General features: G+C 25.4%; 1 protein-coding gene and 1 long non-coding RNA gene across 3 annotated transcripts in view; one reads left to right on the top strand and one right to left on the bottom strand.

Moving 5' to 3' along the window:
* Positions 1 to 18,681, bottom strand: part of LOC145960551 (uncharacterized) — a 148,157-nt gene that overhangs the window by 12,567 nt on the left and 116,909 nt on the right. Inside the window, exon 3 of one of the 2 annotated variants that reach the window (XR_014435397.1) lies at positions 16,761 to 16,818. The exons of the other annotated variant lie outside the window; for it this stretch is intronic. This is a non-coding gene — a long non-coding RNA (uncharacterized LOC145960551). The remainder of the gene's footprint in view (positions 1 to 16,760; positions 16,819 to 18,681) is intronic. 2 annotated transcript variants of the gene reach the window in all.
* On the top strand, positions 1,684 to 4,116 carry LOC145960549 (uncharacterized). The gene is made up of 7 exons (XM_083080111.1): positions 1,684 to 1,974; positions 2,417 to 2,688; positions 2,899 to 3,057; positions 3,130 to 3,385; positions 3,528 to 3,596; positions 3,708 to 3,797; positions 3,885 to 4,116. Exons 1-7 carry the CDS (start codon positions 1,702 to 1,704, stop codon positions 3,951 to 3,953), a joined length of 1,188 nt encoding a protein of 395 aa, XP_082936237.1. The 5' UTR covers positions 1,684 to 1,701; the 3' UTR covers positions 3,954 to 4,116.

Here is an 18,681-nt window from a genome sequence, read left to right as displayed (position 1 = left end):
AATCATAATATTTATGCTACAATCGTACATTCCTGAAGATACTATAAAATAAAGAGCAGAATATATTATTAATATTATTCATATTAATATGTATTTTTATTGTAATACTTTTAATTGATACTTTTAATTAAAAATTATATTATTATATCTTGCTTGCAATAATTTTTTAAACAATATTCTATATATATCATACAATAAATAAAAAAATATAAAACTAAAATATTACATTCCAACATTAATATTTAATTTTATCATATGTCTTTATTAAGATAAAAATGCATCGTATATTAATGAAAAGCCGTTTTTGCAATATACAGGGTGTCATGAAAGTGAGCATGACTTTAAAAAATTAAGGTAGATTGGCTCAAAATTAGAAGAAAAGTCTTGTACAGTTATGCAATATTCGCAATAATTAACAAGAAATAAATTAAAGAAAATCGGCCAATGCGCGTGGCTAGAAGTGCGTGGCGGTGAAAGTGGTCTCACTGTAACATAATGGCGGCGCGCGGCGAAACGGTGATTGGGGAGGGGAGGAGCGATGAGTGTATAGGCGCGCGACGAAGGCTCTTCCCCTCTCCAATCACTGCTTCGCCGCGTGCCGCCATTATGTTACAATGAGCCCGCCTTCACCGTCACGCACTTCTAGCCACGCGCATTGGCCGATTTTCTTTAATTTATTTCTCGTTAATTATTGCGAATATTGCATAACTGTACAAGACTTTTCTTCTAATTTTGAGCCAATCTACCTTAATTTTTTAAAGTCATGCTCACTTTCATGACACCCTGTATAATGAATATGTTACAACAGATCAATTACTTTAATAATCATAAATATAACATATACAATTACAACAATAAACAATTAATGTAATAATCGGCAAAAAAGTATAATTAGCAACGGCATATGGCATGGCAAAAAGTATTTGATCAGTTTTATCGTCGCTTCTGACAATCAATTATATACATATGCAATGTGAAAAGTTTTTCATTTGAGCTTCCGGCAGGTCTCTCAAAACTATAATTTAGTTTGCTATATATATATTATTCAATTTATTTTTTTCTTTTGATACACACACACACATACACATATACACAATAATGCCTCATATATTCATTATTGCATCATTTCGTATATTTATTTTCAACTAAACATTTTTACAACGTTAATAACAATTATTTTTGAAATGTATTACGATAAGAGAAGATAGATAGTTTAATATTTCTCTTCTTCCTGTGCTTTTTTTCTATACTATTTTCAAATAATTATAATCGTTTTTACTATATAAAAGTAATTTACCTAAAACTGTTATTATATAGTTTGAATATGTTGAATATGTTGAATAAAAATGTATAGACTGCTGTATGTTATATTTTATTTTTTTAATATATAGATTTTCAATTAATGCAAATTAAAATTGTTTGTATTATTATTTGGAATTTCATTATTATTTTTGAATACGTGCAATAACCATACAAATGTCAGAATAAAGCAATAAGCATTCAAAAAACAATCAATAATCATTGTAAATGTTTGCTTGGAAGAACAGACAATATATTCATCATAAGATACTCTTTTGATAGCCCGCGATATAAAATTTAACAAATCGATAATTGTAATATACATAAGTGCAGCAATTACGAATATACCGTCATATATTACATATCCGATCGACAGTAATAGTATAGTTTGCAATTGTGACGATGTTCACCATGAGTAAAAACATTTGGACAGTTTTCTCACCACTTTTGATAACCAATTATGTATTTGGTTTAAGAATTACCGAATTTCCAATAGGCCATCCTAGACTATGGTTCAGCCTACTATATATACTGTTTTCATGGTCGCTTTACTATTTCCTCGTATATACAACAGTATCTCTTATGAATCACTATTCCAACATACATCATGTTTTCCAAGACCTGAATTATTCTACAGTATTATTATCAATTGTGTTTGGAATATATTATGATAAGGTAAGAAAATATTAGCGCACTGTGCTGCGTCACTCTACCGATAAATAATTTCAATTATTTTTAAATAGTCTTATTGTTAATGTCTGAAATAAATCATTTAGGAATAAAATTTCTTACATTTATCTGAAAATAAACTGCTATCAAAATATAAAATATACTAAACACTAAGCAACATGATTTATTAACAAATTTCTTTGGCGAAAATTTAATAAAATTACTCATAAAAAGAATATAAAATGTTTGTACGAAAATATTATATTTTTTCAAATTCTGAAATATATTTATATATCTTAATACACATATGTATATATAATTGTTAATAAAAGAATTTATTGTTAATTAAAAAAAACGATGAAGAGATTCCACTACTAGAGAATAAAATTAAGATCCTGGATGAGAGTTAATTATTTATTTGTATTCAAAGCATCCTGTCTTTTTTCAGAAGTTTAAAAACTGTCTGAGAAAACTTGCTATTGTGGACATCACTCTAGAAAAATTAGGAACAACAATAAATTATCAGCAACTACATATGAGAGTAGTACGGATCGTTTTAGTATGGTTTGCAATAGCCATGTTAATAAATTATGAGCAAATTTTATATTTAAAATATCATTTTAAATATAATACAACAACAGCTATTTATTATACCTTTATGATTAACTATTGCAATCATATCAATCTTATTGGCGATCTAACTATGACAAGTATTCTTGGGTTAGTATTGTACAATATATATATATATATATATACATATATTTTCGTCGGCTTCATAGCGAAACACTTTGTATATATACATATATAAATTTTATATGCGTATGTTACCTATAAAATATTAAACTTTTTTGCCATTTAAAACGTATACAGTACGCATATATGATCTATTTGTTAATAAACATTATTCATTACCTTTTTTTACATATTTAGATACATAGGAATAAAGTTTGATCAAATCAACGAACATCTTCAGGATATGGCAAGTAATGACAATCGTAAAATAAAACAAGCTTGGGAAAATCCTATGCATCCATCCCAATGCAGATTTCTGAAAATTTCAAATAATAAATGGATAATATGGACTATAATGTAAGAAAATGTATGTAATACTTCAGTCAACCATGATATATTTACATAGCAAGACTTAATATTATATTACAGGCATCTTCATTTGGAATTATGTAAAATATCTCGTGAGATAGACTGGATATTTGGAGTACAAATGACTATCAAAATGGGATGTTACTTTGGTTTCATGGCTATGAATCTTAAAGATTGTTTTGACCTGATATTTTTTAAAAAATATATCTTGAACTTTAATAATATATTGTTTGCAAGTATATGTCTAAGTTGGCTTTTCCATAATATTTTGAAACTCGTTATTATTAATTATATGTGCGAAAAAATCAGTGCAAAGGTATGTTTCCTTATTTAAATTCAAAACATATTTATTCAAAATTTCAGGTTCGATGATTTTTTTTACAGTAATGTTAAGTTTTATGTATTATTAAATTGATAACAAAATAAATTGAATTCTATTTTAGATATTTCAATTTCAGGCAAATGCAACAAAAAATTTTGTAAATAGAATATCGTATTCTACATCCAATGTTGAAATGTGTGAAAATGTAAGTATTAATATAAGTTTTGCAAATATGATCTAAAATAAACATTAGTTTTTTAAAGAATAATAGGAAAACAAGAATGTGTATATTAAATAATCTATTATAATAATATAGATATTACAATTATTGTTACAATTGGCTCAATCGCCGTTACGATTTTACGGCCTTGGACTTTTCCAGTTTGGCTTCAAATTCCTTCAAGGAGTACGTGCATTGTCAATATAATTATGCATTACGAAGTTGAATTCATATATATTTAAAAAAGAAAAATACTATTTTCTACTTTTACAGTTTACCACATCTGTTACGACTGTTGTAGTTATACTACTACAGTCACAGATCGATCAAACACTACATTAAGAAAATTGTAAATAATATAAGTAATGTTTAAAAAAACTTTAAATTGACATTAATCTATATACTAAAAATCGGTATAATATAAACTCTCTTAATAAATATTAAATATGTAATTATACAATTATATATTATAGTAAGATTTCATTATCATCTCTTTATCATCTCTTTATGCGGAATATTGCAAAATGAAAACGTTTTGAAACTTTATTTTTATATCAAATATGTTTTCTTATCTTATTCATTCTTTGAATAAAATGTTATGTATAATTTTACGTATAAAGTCAATATTTAACAGAATATTAATTACTACGTAAATAAAAAAATAGCGATATACAATCATTTCTTATAAGCACATACTATTATAAAACATGATTATATATGTATATTAAAAATAGATATTGATTAAAATAGATACTATATCTTTTATTATTTGGAAACAATTTTCAATATATATCATAACATTATACAAACTCTTGAAAAGAAAAATAAAAAAAGTATATCAAAAACAGTGTTTTTATTTCCGTTATATAATAATTATGTATATATATTTTTACATATTTTACGTAAAAAGAAGATGTCATTCATTATCCAAATTGCTTAAATATATCGCGGTATATATAAACTTCAACCGATCGATCATTTCAATAACTATAAGTGCTTTAATTGAAATTATGAAGATACGCTATGATCATTTAGTGAAACTAGTGTATTCAGTCGGCAAATGAAATGTAGTTCGGAATTGAACGGTGTACGTAATGACTGAAAGCATTCGAACATTTTTAACGCCGCTCTTTATAATCAGTTATGTCTGTGGTATAAGAATTATCGAATTTCCTATAGGTCACCCAAGAGTATGGTTTAGTCTCTTTTATATGTTACTATTTTGGTCAATTTATTTTTTTTTATTAAATTCTACAGTAATATCTTTCTTTACTTATAAACGTTATACTGACGCATACTTTTTATGTATTGGGACAGACATTTTGATAACATTATTGTCAATTGGGTTTGGAATGTATCATGATAAGGTGTGTATGATAAAAAATTATTATTTGCATACTAATATTGAGCAAATTTAATTTTGAATATTTATCATATTTGAAATAGCTACAAATTTTAAATAATATTTTTTCATATAAAACAAAACAAATTGCCATAAAGACATGCAATATTCCACATATAAAAAATAATGCGATAGAAATTATTAATTAAAATTTCTTTTCTTGATATTTAGTAATAATTTATTGCATGTAGAGAATAAGAAAAAAAATATATATATATATATATAATTAACATCTACAGCCTTCAATTCTACTTTGAAAAAGCTACTAGTTATATTAGATAAATTAGATAAATAAATTATGCATTATTAATAATATAGATATAAGATTTATCACACATAGAATTATAAAACATTGATTATTTATCCACTGTATTGTCTCTTTGTAATAGAAATTTAGAAATTGTTTGAAGAAACTCGATATTATCGATAATACATTGCTAAATGTTGGAACAACGACAGATTATCACAAGCTACATGAAAGAACAATGTATCTCATCTTCGGATGGTTCCTAACAATCATATTTATGACCTATGCAGCGGCATATTGGATGACAAACGAATATGACTATAATATTTTAACAGCTATATATGCTAACTTTATGCGAAATTATTGCTGTTATATTAACATACTCAACGATTTGATTATTGCAAGTGTTTTTAGGTTGGTACATTTTTTATATGAAAATTATTCTAAAATAATCATATGTATAAATTTATAAAATTATATTATAATAAAAATATAAATATAAATTAAAATATAAATTTTCTTTGAAATTTTTTCATATATATATATATATTAACATACAAGATGTGACAATAAATTTACTTCTTACATTACATATATTTATAATTCTCTTTTACATTTTTAGATACATAGGATTAAAATTTGATCAAGTTAACCAACATCTTTTAGATTTAACAAAAGATAACAAACGCGGAATAAAGCGAGCTCGGCAAAATTCCATACAACATAGATTTTCACAAGCTTCAAACGACGAATGGATGATATGGATTATAATGTATATATAAGAGTGTTTATATAAATTTTATCAACTATAGTTATTTTAAATAATAAAATTTAATATTGCGTTTATATATACACAGACATCTTCATTCGGAGTTACGTAAAATATCCCGTGAGATAGACTCAATATTTGGAGCACAAATGACTTTCAAAATGGGGTGTAATTTTTGTTGGTTAGCGCTCGACTTACGTGAACTTTTCAGCGTAATACTTGTTACCAATCATATCAAATCTAATAAAATACTATACACCATTATGATGACAATCTGGCTTTGTCAAAACATTTTGAAATTCTTCTTCATTAATTATGTGTGCGAAACAATCAGCGCCAAGGTATTAATATTGCATTCAGATGCTCAAAATGTATTTATGTAGAATTTTCTTTCAACAATTATTTAACTATTAAATATCAAAGTTTGCATGACTTTTCCAAATTAAAAGAATTATTCAAATATTATTTTGTATATCCTGATTTCAGGCGACTACAACAGGAAATTTAATAAATAAAATATCATATTCTACTTGTGATATTAAAGTTCGTGAAAATGTAAGTTTTAATATTTTAGCTTATATATTCAAAAAATTATTAAAATAAACCATAATTTAGAGTTGAGCAAAAATAAAAAAATCATAAATATGTAAAGTAAATAAGTTTATTATATAAAGTTTATTATATTAAGATAGATATCACAGCTTCTATTGCAAATAACTCAAGCGCCAGTCAGATTCCACGGAATTGGACTTTTTCAATTTGGCTACACATTTCTTTACGGGGTACGTTGCAAGATGTCACATAATTATCTACTATAAACAATTAAGTTGACAATAATAATTATTTAAAAAAAGAATGAAATTAATGTCTTTCAGTTCAGCTCATCGATTACGACCGTTGTAGTTTTATTAATACAAGCGTACATAAATAAGCAATCATTTTAAAGAAATGTGATTAATATATCGTAATAATATAATATATTAGAAAATAACTTTAAGAAGCGTTGACAAATAATATATTTAGATTATAATATATACAACAATCTATTTTAAATATTTTTAACAAAATATTTTTAACTGTACATTTTAAAACTAAAAATATATTTTAACAAAATGTAGAAAAATACTATATATGATAATAGAAAAACTACATACATGTATAAAAGAAATTTTTATATACATATTACAATCTGTGAATATATTATTTTTGTCAACACACACACACACACACACACACACACACACACACACACACACACACACACACACACACACACACACACACACACACACACACACACACACACACACACACACACACACACACACACACACACACACACACACACACACACACACACACACACACACACACACACACACACACACACACACACACACACACACACACACACACACACACACACACACACACACACACACACACACACTATATAATTATATATATATAATTATATATATATAATTATATATATATAATTATATTATATATATATATAATATAAAGTCGATTTTAAAATCGATGTCGCTATTTGATAATATTTTTAGATACATGTAATATAATATTATGTACAAATTCTCGAATTAAGAAATGAAAACAAAAATGTCAGTAAGTGACGTAACATTAATATTTGTATCATAAACGTAGAAGAAGATGACATATCTATCATCTCATTTCGATTTCAATAAGTTATGGTAGAAATTAATGATAGCAATAAATTGATTATTCCAATATCTACGAGTACCTCAATTGGAATTAAAGATCCACTATCATTACTATACGATGCAACTAGCACATTTGGCTGACAAAAAAATGCAGTTCGCAATGGTGTGCACAATGACTAACAACATTCGGATTATTTTAACACCACTTCTAATAACCAGTTTTGTGTGTGGTTTAAGAATTATCGAATTTTCTACAGATTATTTAAATCCGTGGTTTAGTTTCATATATATGTTACTATTATGGTCGATTTATTATTTCCTCTTCAGTTATACAATAATATCTTACATTACATATAATATCATATATCATATTTGCCTTTATCTAGATTTTTTTGTAATGTTAATGTCAATTGCTTTTGGAATGTATTACGATAAGGTAAGAAAATCTTAAGCGCTTATGTTAACGATTTCGATTATATTTAAAAATGATATAGCACTTTAATATTTAAAATAGTAATTGCATTTTTATTTATAATTTCCTATGTTATTTACCTCGCTTAAAAAGTGATCATAAGAATTTAAAATATATTAATATGTACATATTAATGCGCTCTAAGTTATTAGGAAAATTTTTTTTCTCAATATATTTAATAAATTATTTTTTTAAGATAAAAGAATAATATTTATATCTTATTTATATATCTCTTTTTATATCTCTTTATAAAATAAAATAATTAGATATAAGAGAGCTAAAATTTTAGGATTAGCATTAATTATTTGTTCATTACGCATTGTTTCTTTTTACATTAGAAATTTAAAAATTGTCTGAAAAAACTTACTATTGTGGACGATACATTGGAAAAGCTCGGAAAAACAACAGATTATCACAAGCTGCATATAAGAGTAATATGGTTTGTCTTAGGATGGTCTGCGGTAGTCATGTTAATGACATTTTTAGAGGCCATATTGTTTGAAACTCAATATAATTATAGCAATGTAAAAGCTATTTATATAAGTTTTATGATAAATTATTCCAGCCATATTAATTTTATCAACAACCTGATTTTTATCACTATGCTTAGGTTGGTATCTCTCTTTTTTATATTTATTTTAGAAAAATTATTCTATGGATTCAAACAAATTTCTAAATTAATGGAAATGTACTATTATACATATATAAAAAAATTAATTTCACTTCAAATCTTTTAATGATTTTAATATAATACACATATATATGTATTTATTAATAATAATTTAAGTATCTAATATATAAATACATTAGGGTATTTTTTATATTTAGATATGTAGAATTAAAATTTGATCAAGTTAATCAGTATCTTCTGGATATGGCAAAAGATAACAAACATGAAATAAAACAAGCTTGGGAATATCCTGTGTCACTTTTACAGAAACGCAAATTTCCAAAAACTCGAAATAACGTATGGATTGTAATGTAAGAAAATTTGTAAATTCTATTAATATCGTGCTTATAATTTCATAGATTTAATATTAAAATTTAATATTACGTTTGCATAGACAGCTTCATTTAGAATTACGTAAAATATGTCGTGAAATAGACTCGATATTCGGAATAGGAATAACAATATCCACGGGATGTTATTGTTGTTGGTTAGCACAAGGTCTTCATGGAATTTTTCACGAGACATTCGTCAACAATTATGTGAATGACAGAATAAAATTTCTTACCATAATTCTATATTCTTCCTGGTTTTTCATTTTCTTCTTCAAACTACTCCTCATTAATTTCATATGTGAAGACATCAGCATTAAGGTACTGATATACAAATATATTTAAATTTAAAATGTACTTATTTAGAGAATTTTAACATATTTAAATGGTACATAATATTTAATGGTACATAATATTTTCACATGACTAGATTATAAAATAAATTTTAATTTTATTTTCGTATACTAATTTTAGGCAAATACAACACGAGATTTAATAAATAGAATATCATATTCTATTTATGATGTTGAAATCCGTGAAAATGTAAGTCTTAAAATATATGTTTATTGAACATTAATTAAAATGTTAATTTAAAGTAAAAACACAAAACTGAGAATGTAAACTGCATATGTATATATTAAATAATCTAGTATATTAAAAATATATAGATTTCGCAGTTTCTGTTGCAAATAGCTCAAGCGCCAGTTAAATTCTATGGGATTGGACTCTTTCAATTTGGTTACAAGTTTCTATATGGGGTAATGATCATATAAATATTTATTATTTAAACATTTATTTATAATAAATATATAAAATACACATAATTATTTTATTCTAGTTCTTCAAATATATTGCAACTGTTTTAGTTATATTAGCACAAGATTATACGAATAAATAAACATTTTGTCAAGAAGACATGCCTAATGAATAAATGCCTAATGAAGGAGAAACTGTGATAGATGTGAATAAATCGTTTAAATCATAATATGATTAGTTCAATTCTATATTACTGCTGTAAATTAATATTTATTATTTTTGCAAGAATTTCTTTAAATTAAAAAAAATTAGTTTTTGTTCTCTATTCTTTAATCGTTTCTCTATTCTCTACTCTTATGTCTCTATATTGTACTGTTATTTATAATCATGTTGTTCTCCATAAAAATTATTTTTTACATAAAAGTAATTTTATATGTCGAATTTTAATGAAAAAATGTTATTTTTATCATCGTGTCAAAAAATATACATGTAATTAAATTTTTCTGTCTCTCTCTCTTTCTTTTGCATTTACATTATTGTATTATTATGTATTTATCAAATGATATGAATTAAAATCAATATTGTTATATTTGTTATTTGATGATTTTTAATCACGCATAATAGCACCGTATAATCATACAAGTAAAAAAAAATAAAGAATAAAAGTCCAAAAAACATCAATATTTGCGTTAGGACATATTCGGTTCGTGTCATTCAATATATTCAACTAGTCTGCTTTCAATAATTCACAATGTGTAAAATTCAACGTATCGATTATTTCGTAATGTATAAATATTGAAATTGAAATTACCACGATCTTCTGTATCATTACGTTTCAGTTTAATAGCAAAGAAAGTGCTATCGAGACGGTGTTATAATGCAGAGCATTCGGGAAGTTTTATCGCCGCTGTTAATAATTAGTTATGTATTGGGTTTAAGATTATGGATTATTGAATTTCCCATAAGTTATTTAAGATGGTGGTTCAGTATTTCGTACATGCTATTATATTGGTTAATTTACTGTTTCTTATTAAAATTTACAGTAATATCTTATACAACTAATATGTCTTATTCTACCGCATATCTTATTTGTTTTTGGCTAGATATTCTTATAACATTATTGTCAGTTGTGTTTGGAGTGTATCATAATAAGGTAAGAAAATTTTGGCATAAATTTTTATTATATGTAATTTTATTATATGTAATAGTGATATTTTAATAGAGAGAAAAAGAAAGCTTTCATATTTAAAGTAATTATATAAAAGTTTAAAAAAAAATTTATAATTTTTTATATATGCGCGCGCATTATCTGTTTAATAAAACGATCTAATCATAAAAATAATTCCTCCATATAATGCGACAGATATAATAAAAAGAAAAGAAAAAAGATACATAATTATATTATTATAGATACATAAGATCGTTAAATTTTCGATAATATTAATTTTATTCACTTCTCGAACTGTCTTTTTCTGTTAGAAATTTAGTAATTGTTTGAAGAAAATCGACATTGTCGACGACACGCTATTGAACATCGGAATAACGACAGATTATCACAAGTTTTATAAAAAATCAGTGTGGCTCATTTTAGGATGGCTCGTAATAGTCATATTTATGAACTGCGGAGCGGCATTATGGATGATTGCCAAAAATAACTATGACATTTTAGCAGCAATGTATATTGCTTTTATGAGAAATTATTGCACCTATATTAATCTTATAAACGATTTGATTATTACAAGTGTTCTCAGGTTGGTGTATATATCTTGGTTGGTTTATATAAATTATTCCAACAGACTTATGTATATAAATCAACTCATGTAATATAATTCATGAGACTATACTATTATAAAAATAACTTTCTATTCAGGATTTTTCAGAATACTGATGATATATAAACAATGCATGTATCTCTCTCTCTCTCTCTCTCTTCCCCCCTCTCCCTCCTCCCCCTCCCCCTCTCTCTCCTCTCTCTCTCCCTCTCTCTCTTTGATACTATTTATTAGTTTTTTTTCATATTCAGGTACGTAAGATTAAAATTTGATCAAGTCAATAAATATCTTCTCAATTTATCAAAAGATAACAAATATAAAATTAAACGGATTTCCGAAAATCCAGTTTCGCATCAACATAGATCTGCGAAAATTCCAAGCAACGAGTGGATAATATGGATTCTAATGTAAGAAAGTTTAAATTCCATTAATCGTGATTATTTTGAACAGTAAAATTTAATATGATGTATGTACGTAGGCATCTTCATTTGGAGTTACGTAAAATATCTTATGAGATAAATTCGATATTTGGAATACAAATGACTTGCAAAATGGGATCCAATTTTTTGTGGTTAGCATTCGATCTGCGTGAAACATTCAGCGTGATTTTCATAAACAATTTCATCGAATATAATAGAACATTGTACTATATCATAAATATATTCTGGATTTGTCTAGATAGTTTGAAACTCTTTCTTATTAATTATATATGTGAGACAGTCACTGTAAAGGTATTAAATCTGTGTTTTCGAAAAACATCTTTCTTTTTAATTACTTGGCAGTTAAGAAATTATTATTTAGACGACTAAATTAAAAGCAACATTTCAATTTTATATTCAATATTTTAATTTTAGGCAAATGCAACAGGAAATTTAATAAATAGAATTCCGTATTTCACTTCTAACTTCGAAATTCGTGAAAATGTAAGTTTTAGAATAAGTTTACTAATTATTATTAAAATAAATATTAATTTTTAGTTTAAATAGATATAGAAATAAAAAAATAGATATATTAAATAATCTATTAATATAGATATTACAGCTTCAATTGCAAATAGCTCAAAAGCCAATCAGATTTTATGGAATTGGGTTTTTCCAATTTGGCTATAAATTTCTTCAAGGAGTATGTAAATGTGATATATGTAATATATACAGGGTGTCCCGAAACTAACGCTTGATATTTTAAAGGCAAATTCTCTGGCCAATTTAAAAACGATTTTTCCTCAGCGAAAATGTCGAGGGAGATCATTATTTTTTGCATATTCCCAATTTTTGTCATCATGTATCTTTCTAACTAAGCCTTAAATTAAAATTCTATTAAAGTAAACTCTACCTAAAATTAACTAAAGAATGTGACTTTATTAATATTTTATTCCCATAAGCCTTAGTTTGCGAAAAACCCTTTATTTTCAATCGTTTATAACTCGAAAACGATTAGTGTCGCAACATTTTCGCTGAGGAAAAATCGTTTTTAAATTGGCTAGAGAATCTGCCTTTAAAATATCAAGCGTTAGTTTCGGAACACCCTGTGTATATATATATATATATATATATATATATATATATATATATATATATATATATATATATACAGGGTGTCATGAAAGTGAGTATGACTTTAAAAAATTAAGGTAGATTGGCTCAAAATTAGAAGAAAAGTCTTGTACAGTTATGCAATATTCGCAATAATTAACGAGAAATAAATTAAAGAAAATCGGCCAATGCGCGTGGCTAGAAGTGCGTGACGATGAAGGCGGTCTCACTGTAACATAATGGCGGCGCGCGGCGAAACGGTGATTGGGGAGGGGAGGAGCGATGAGTGTGTAGGCGCGCGGCGAAGGCTCTTCCCCTCTCCAATCACTGCTTCGCCGCGCGCCGCCATTATGTTACAATGAGACCGCCTTCACCGCCACGCACTTCTAGCCACGCGCATTGGCCGATTTTCTTTAATTTATTTCTCGTTAATTATTGCGAATATTGCATAACTGTACAAGACTTTTCTTCTAATTTTGAGCCAATCTATCTTAATTTTTTAAAGTCATGCTCACTTTCATGACAACCTGTATATATATATGCGTAAATTATATAATGATTTATTGAATTAAATCCATAATAATTATTTAAAAAATGTCTTTCAGTTCAGCTCATCTATTACGACCGTTTTAGTTTTATTGATACAAGCGCATATAAATAAGCAGACATCTTTAGACGATAAAATGTAAAATATAAATGACAACTTATAAATAACGTAAATAGATCGACAATATTCCAAATGTAAGTCAATTTTTTAAAGTATTTTTTAATAAACATACTTGTAATTAATATTTGTCTAATAATTATTATTTGTTTATTGCAGGAAGATATTCTGCAATAAGTCATGATCTACATGAATCAATATCTACATGAACTTTTAAACCGTTGTTGATAAAAAGGAACGTTCAGCGTTTAACATTTTTTCTACATATATTTTATCATGTACACACATTATGCTTAGAATTATTATTAAAAATTATTGTCATTATAAGAATTATAATAAATTTAAAACATTTAAACTTTATATCTCTATTCCACCATGTTTATTTTTTCTCCTTTATTTATATCCTTCCTGCATATTGCATGAAAACAATTTTATATATCAAATAATTTTACCAAAAAATATTATTTTTATTTCGTATTAAAGAGAAACGTGATATTAAGATTGTTCTTTCTGTCTTTTTTTCTTCCTCTCTCTCTCTCTCTCTCTCTCTCTCTCTCTTTCTCTCGCAATTATATTATTTTATTATTATTACAATATCTCATTATTTGGTGCTTTTAATCACGTGCAATAAACAGTATAATTATATAAGTAGGAAAACGAAAAATAAAAGTAACAAAAACAACAATATTTACGTTCTAAATATATACTTCGAAAACATATAATGTATTCAGTCATCTTTAGTTCTATAATTTGCAGAATGTAAAATTCAATATATCGATTATTTTACTATGTATAAATGTAATGAGTGAAATTATGAAAATCTACTACCATATGCTTCAGCGCAGTTGACAAAGCAAGTGCAGTTCGGAACCGTTATGAGCATTCGAAAAATTTTATCGCCATTGTTAATAATCAGTTATGTATGTGGTTTAAGAGTGATCGAATTTCCCGGTGCAGGTGTCTCGAGGCAATGGTTCAGTCTTCTGTATATGTTATTAGTATGGTCATTATATACTTTCGTCTATATATATAGAATAATGCCTTATACAAGTAATTATTCTACTCTATATCATATTTGGTTTGAAGTAAACATATTTACAGTAGTATTATCAATTATCATTGGACTGTACTATGACAAGGTAGGAAACTTAATATAGAAAAATATAAATGCAGCTTAAATATTTAAAATCATTGATTGTAAAATGAAACATAACTTTTATAATATTTATGTAGCAAAAAGACACCCTCTTATAAAAGGATAAAAATTTAATATATTAATATATCAAAAATTATTACAAATATTATACCATATACAAATATTATACAAATTTCAATTGTCCTATCTGATAACATATTTCATATAATATCAATTATATACATACATACACAAACACACACACACACACACACACACACACACACACACACACACACACATATATATATATATATATATATATATATATATATATATTCGTTAAAAGAATAAATGAATAAATTAAAGGCAAGATGATAAATGTAAAAATAATATGTATTTTTATTTTATATTACATCTTTTTCGAGATTTAAAATGATTAAATTACAAGACAAAATTATCAATATTTCGATATAATTTGATATTATGAATACAAATCATTAATTTATATATTGTTTATATATTATCTTTTTATATCAGGCATTTAGAAATTGTATAAAGAATCTTACTACTGTGAACGATACATTGGAAGAATTGGAAACAATAACAGATTACAAATTGTATATGAGAACAATATGGCTCATTTTAGGATGGTTTATGATGGCTATATTAATAATTTATGTAGAAATCCGATCTTTGACGAACGAAAATGTGGACATTGCGCAAGCTATCTATGGATCTCTTATGGGCATTTATTGCATTCATATTAACATTATTGGCGATTTAATTATAACAAGTATGCTTGGGTTAGTTGATACTTATTATCCATATCAACCTAATATTAACATACAAGAATATTTATATTCGCTAATACTTATTCATTATCTTTAGGTATATTGGATTAAAATTTGATCAAATCAATGAAAACCTTGAAAAATTAACAAAAAGTAATAAACGTAGAGTAAAGCAACCTTGGGAATATTCAATGTTACTTTTTCATCAATCTGGATATGCAAGAGCTTCGAGAAGCGCATACATGATATGGATTGTAATGTAAGAGGATTTATATCAATTTAATTAATCATGGTTGTGCCTTGCGCGACAAGCTAATATCACGTTTACACAGACATCTTCACTTGGAATTACGTAAGATATCCCGCAAAATAGATGTAATATTCGGAACACAAATGACTATCGAAATGGGGTGTTACTTCGCTTTCATAGCGATGGGTTTACAAGAAATTTTTAATATGATGTTTATCACTGATTATAAAATATTCCATATCATCCTAATATTAATAGGATTTTTCCAACACGTTTTCAGACTCTTCCTCATTAATTATGAATGTGAAAAAATTAGCATCAAGGTATCAAGCTTAAAAAATGCATTTATTTGAAACTTATTTAACTTATTAAATGATATATATATATATATATATATATATATATATATATATATGAGTTTTATACTAAAAAATGACATTACTTTTATTTTACATATTAAATTTTAGGCAAATGCAACAGGAAATTTTATAAGTAAATTATCATATTCCAATTGCGATGTTGAAATTCGTGAAAATGTAAGTTTTAACATTTAATATATTAATTTGTCTTCGAAATATAAATTTTAACTTAACATGTAAAAACGCGAGAAACCGAAAACATATGTATCAAATGATTCATTATATTAATACAGATTCTACAATTTTTACTTACAACTCAATCACCATTCAAATTGTGTGGGCTTGGTTTCTTCCAGTTTGGCTTCCAATTCCTTCAAAAAGTAGGTTATAATGATGTAATTACTCATTACAAATAATTAAATTCATGATAAATATTTTAAAAAAACATTATTTCTTTCGTTTTTTATAGTTTACCACATCTGTTGCCACTCTTTTAGTTATATTATTACAAGCGTACACAAATAAATAAATCTTGTTATAAAATTATAATAAACATAATTTATAAAAACAATATGATTTTATCGGCACACATATAATATTAAACATATGTAACACCTTATAAAATATATTATTTATTATATAATGTTCTATATGTAAAAATTTATGATTACATGATGTGATGTGACGTACCTGTGTGAATATATTTCTAACAATTATATAAAGTTCACTTGATTAAAGAAGCATAAACATATTATCGGTCTTTCAATTCTCAAAATAATTTTTTTAAAAGGAAAACAACATAAAAAAATTTATTTTATACCTTTGACTTTTTTGCAAAAGAAATCATTTCCTTTCTTATTTTTATTATATTTCTCGACTAATATTTTATATCCTTATGTTCTATGAAAATATATTAGTTATCTCATTAAAAGAAACATTGCAAAAAAATTAATATTTTCTATTTTATTTTCGAATTAATTTCTCTTCGCTTTATCTTTGTTTTACGAAAATTATTCTCTTTGAGTTAAATCAATTTATTTATTTAATCCAATATTATTTCTACAATTACAATAACAGGAATTTCACTTTATATTTTCTTATTATTTCTATTAAAGTTGATATCTTACTTTTAATTCCTATTAAAGTTGATATCTTATTTATTATTATTTAACCATATTTTTGAATATATGTTACAAAATTATATAAATTTTTCAGAGAAAAAATAAACAAGAAATGGTCCAAAAATAACGTTCATATTTGCATTATGTTCCATAAAAATAAATGGGAAATCTATCATATCCATCATCTATCTAATCTGTTTAAATATATCCTAGCATGTAAAGTTCAGTAGATCGATTATTTTAATAATTATAAGTACGTTACAAATGTTGCAAATATCCAATACCATGATTTGATGAGATGCGGCCATTCAATTATCAAACGAAATATAGTTCAAACTTGAAATATTGGGTGCAATTACCATTAATATTCGAATTGATTTTTACACCGTTTCTAATAATTAGTTTTGTATTCGGTTTAAGAATCGTTGAGTTTTTTTTCGAGTTGACGGAAATTTTATATGCATATTGCTATTGTAGTCGATTTATTTATTTTTTTAATATACGTATGGTATTATATACATAATCGAATATAAGGTTGATTAAACAGACATTGTAGAAAATAATAATGTATAAAAACTTTTAAGTAAATGTATAATGTGTGTGGACATGTATAAACATTTATTACATAATACGTGATTTTTTTAGAACATTTTCTTACATATTTGTTAAATATTTAATATTTCCAATCTATACATTATTTAATCATTTTTTTCAACTAATTCTCCTAAGTATATTCTTTGTAATTTTATATAATCGATTAAAGATTTTTAAATTTTTATCAATAAATAAATTAGTAATTAATAATTATCTTATTATTAATAATAATGATAACAATAATTTTGATGCATATATAGACATATACATATATTTTGTATGTATACAGAGTGTCCCGAAACTAACGCTTGATATTTTAAAGGCAGATTCTCTGGCCAATTTAAAAACGATTTTTCCTCAGCGAAAATGTCGAGGGAGATCATTATTTTTTGCATATTCCCAATTTTTGTCATCATGTATCTTTCTAACTAAGCCTTAAATTAAAATTCTATTAAAGTAAACTCTACCTAAAATTAACTAAAGAATGTGACTTTATTAATATTTTATTCCCATAAGCCT

This window comes from Camponotus vicinus, unplaced genomic scaffold, assembly GCF_025532165.1.
Source record: "Camponotus vicinus isolate PSW18456_S1 unplaced genomic scaffold, iyCamVici1.0 SCAF_10, whole genome shotgun sequence".
NCBI lineage: Eukaryota > Metazoa > Arthropoda > Insecta > Hymenoptera > Formicidae > Camponotus > Camponotus vicinus.
Note: the sequence above shows the minus strand (reverse complement) of the source record. Positions and strands in the feature narration are given on the sequence as shown.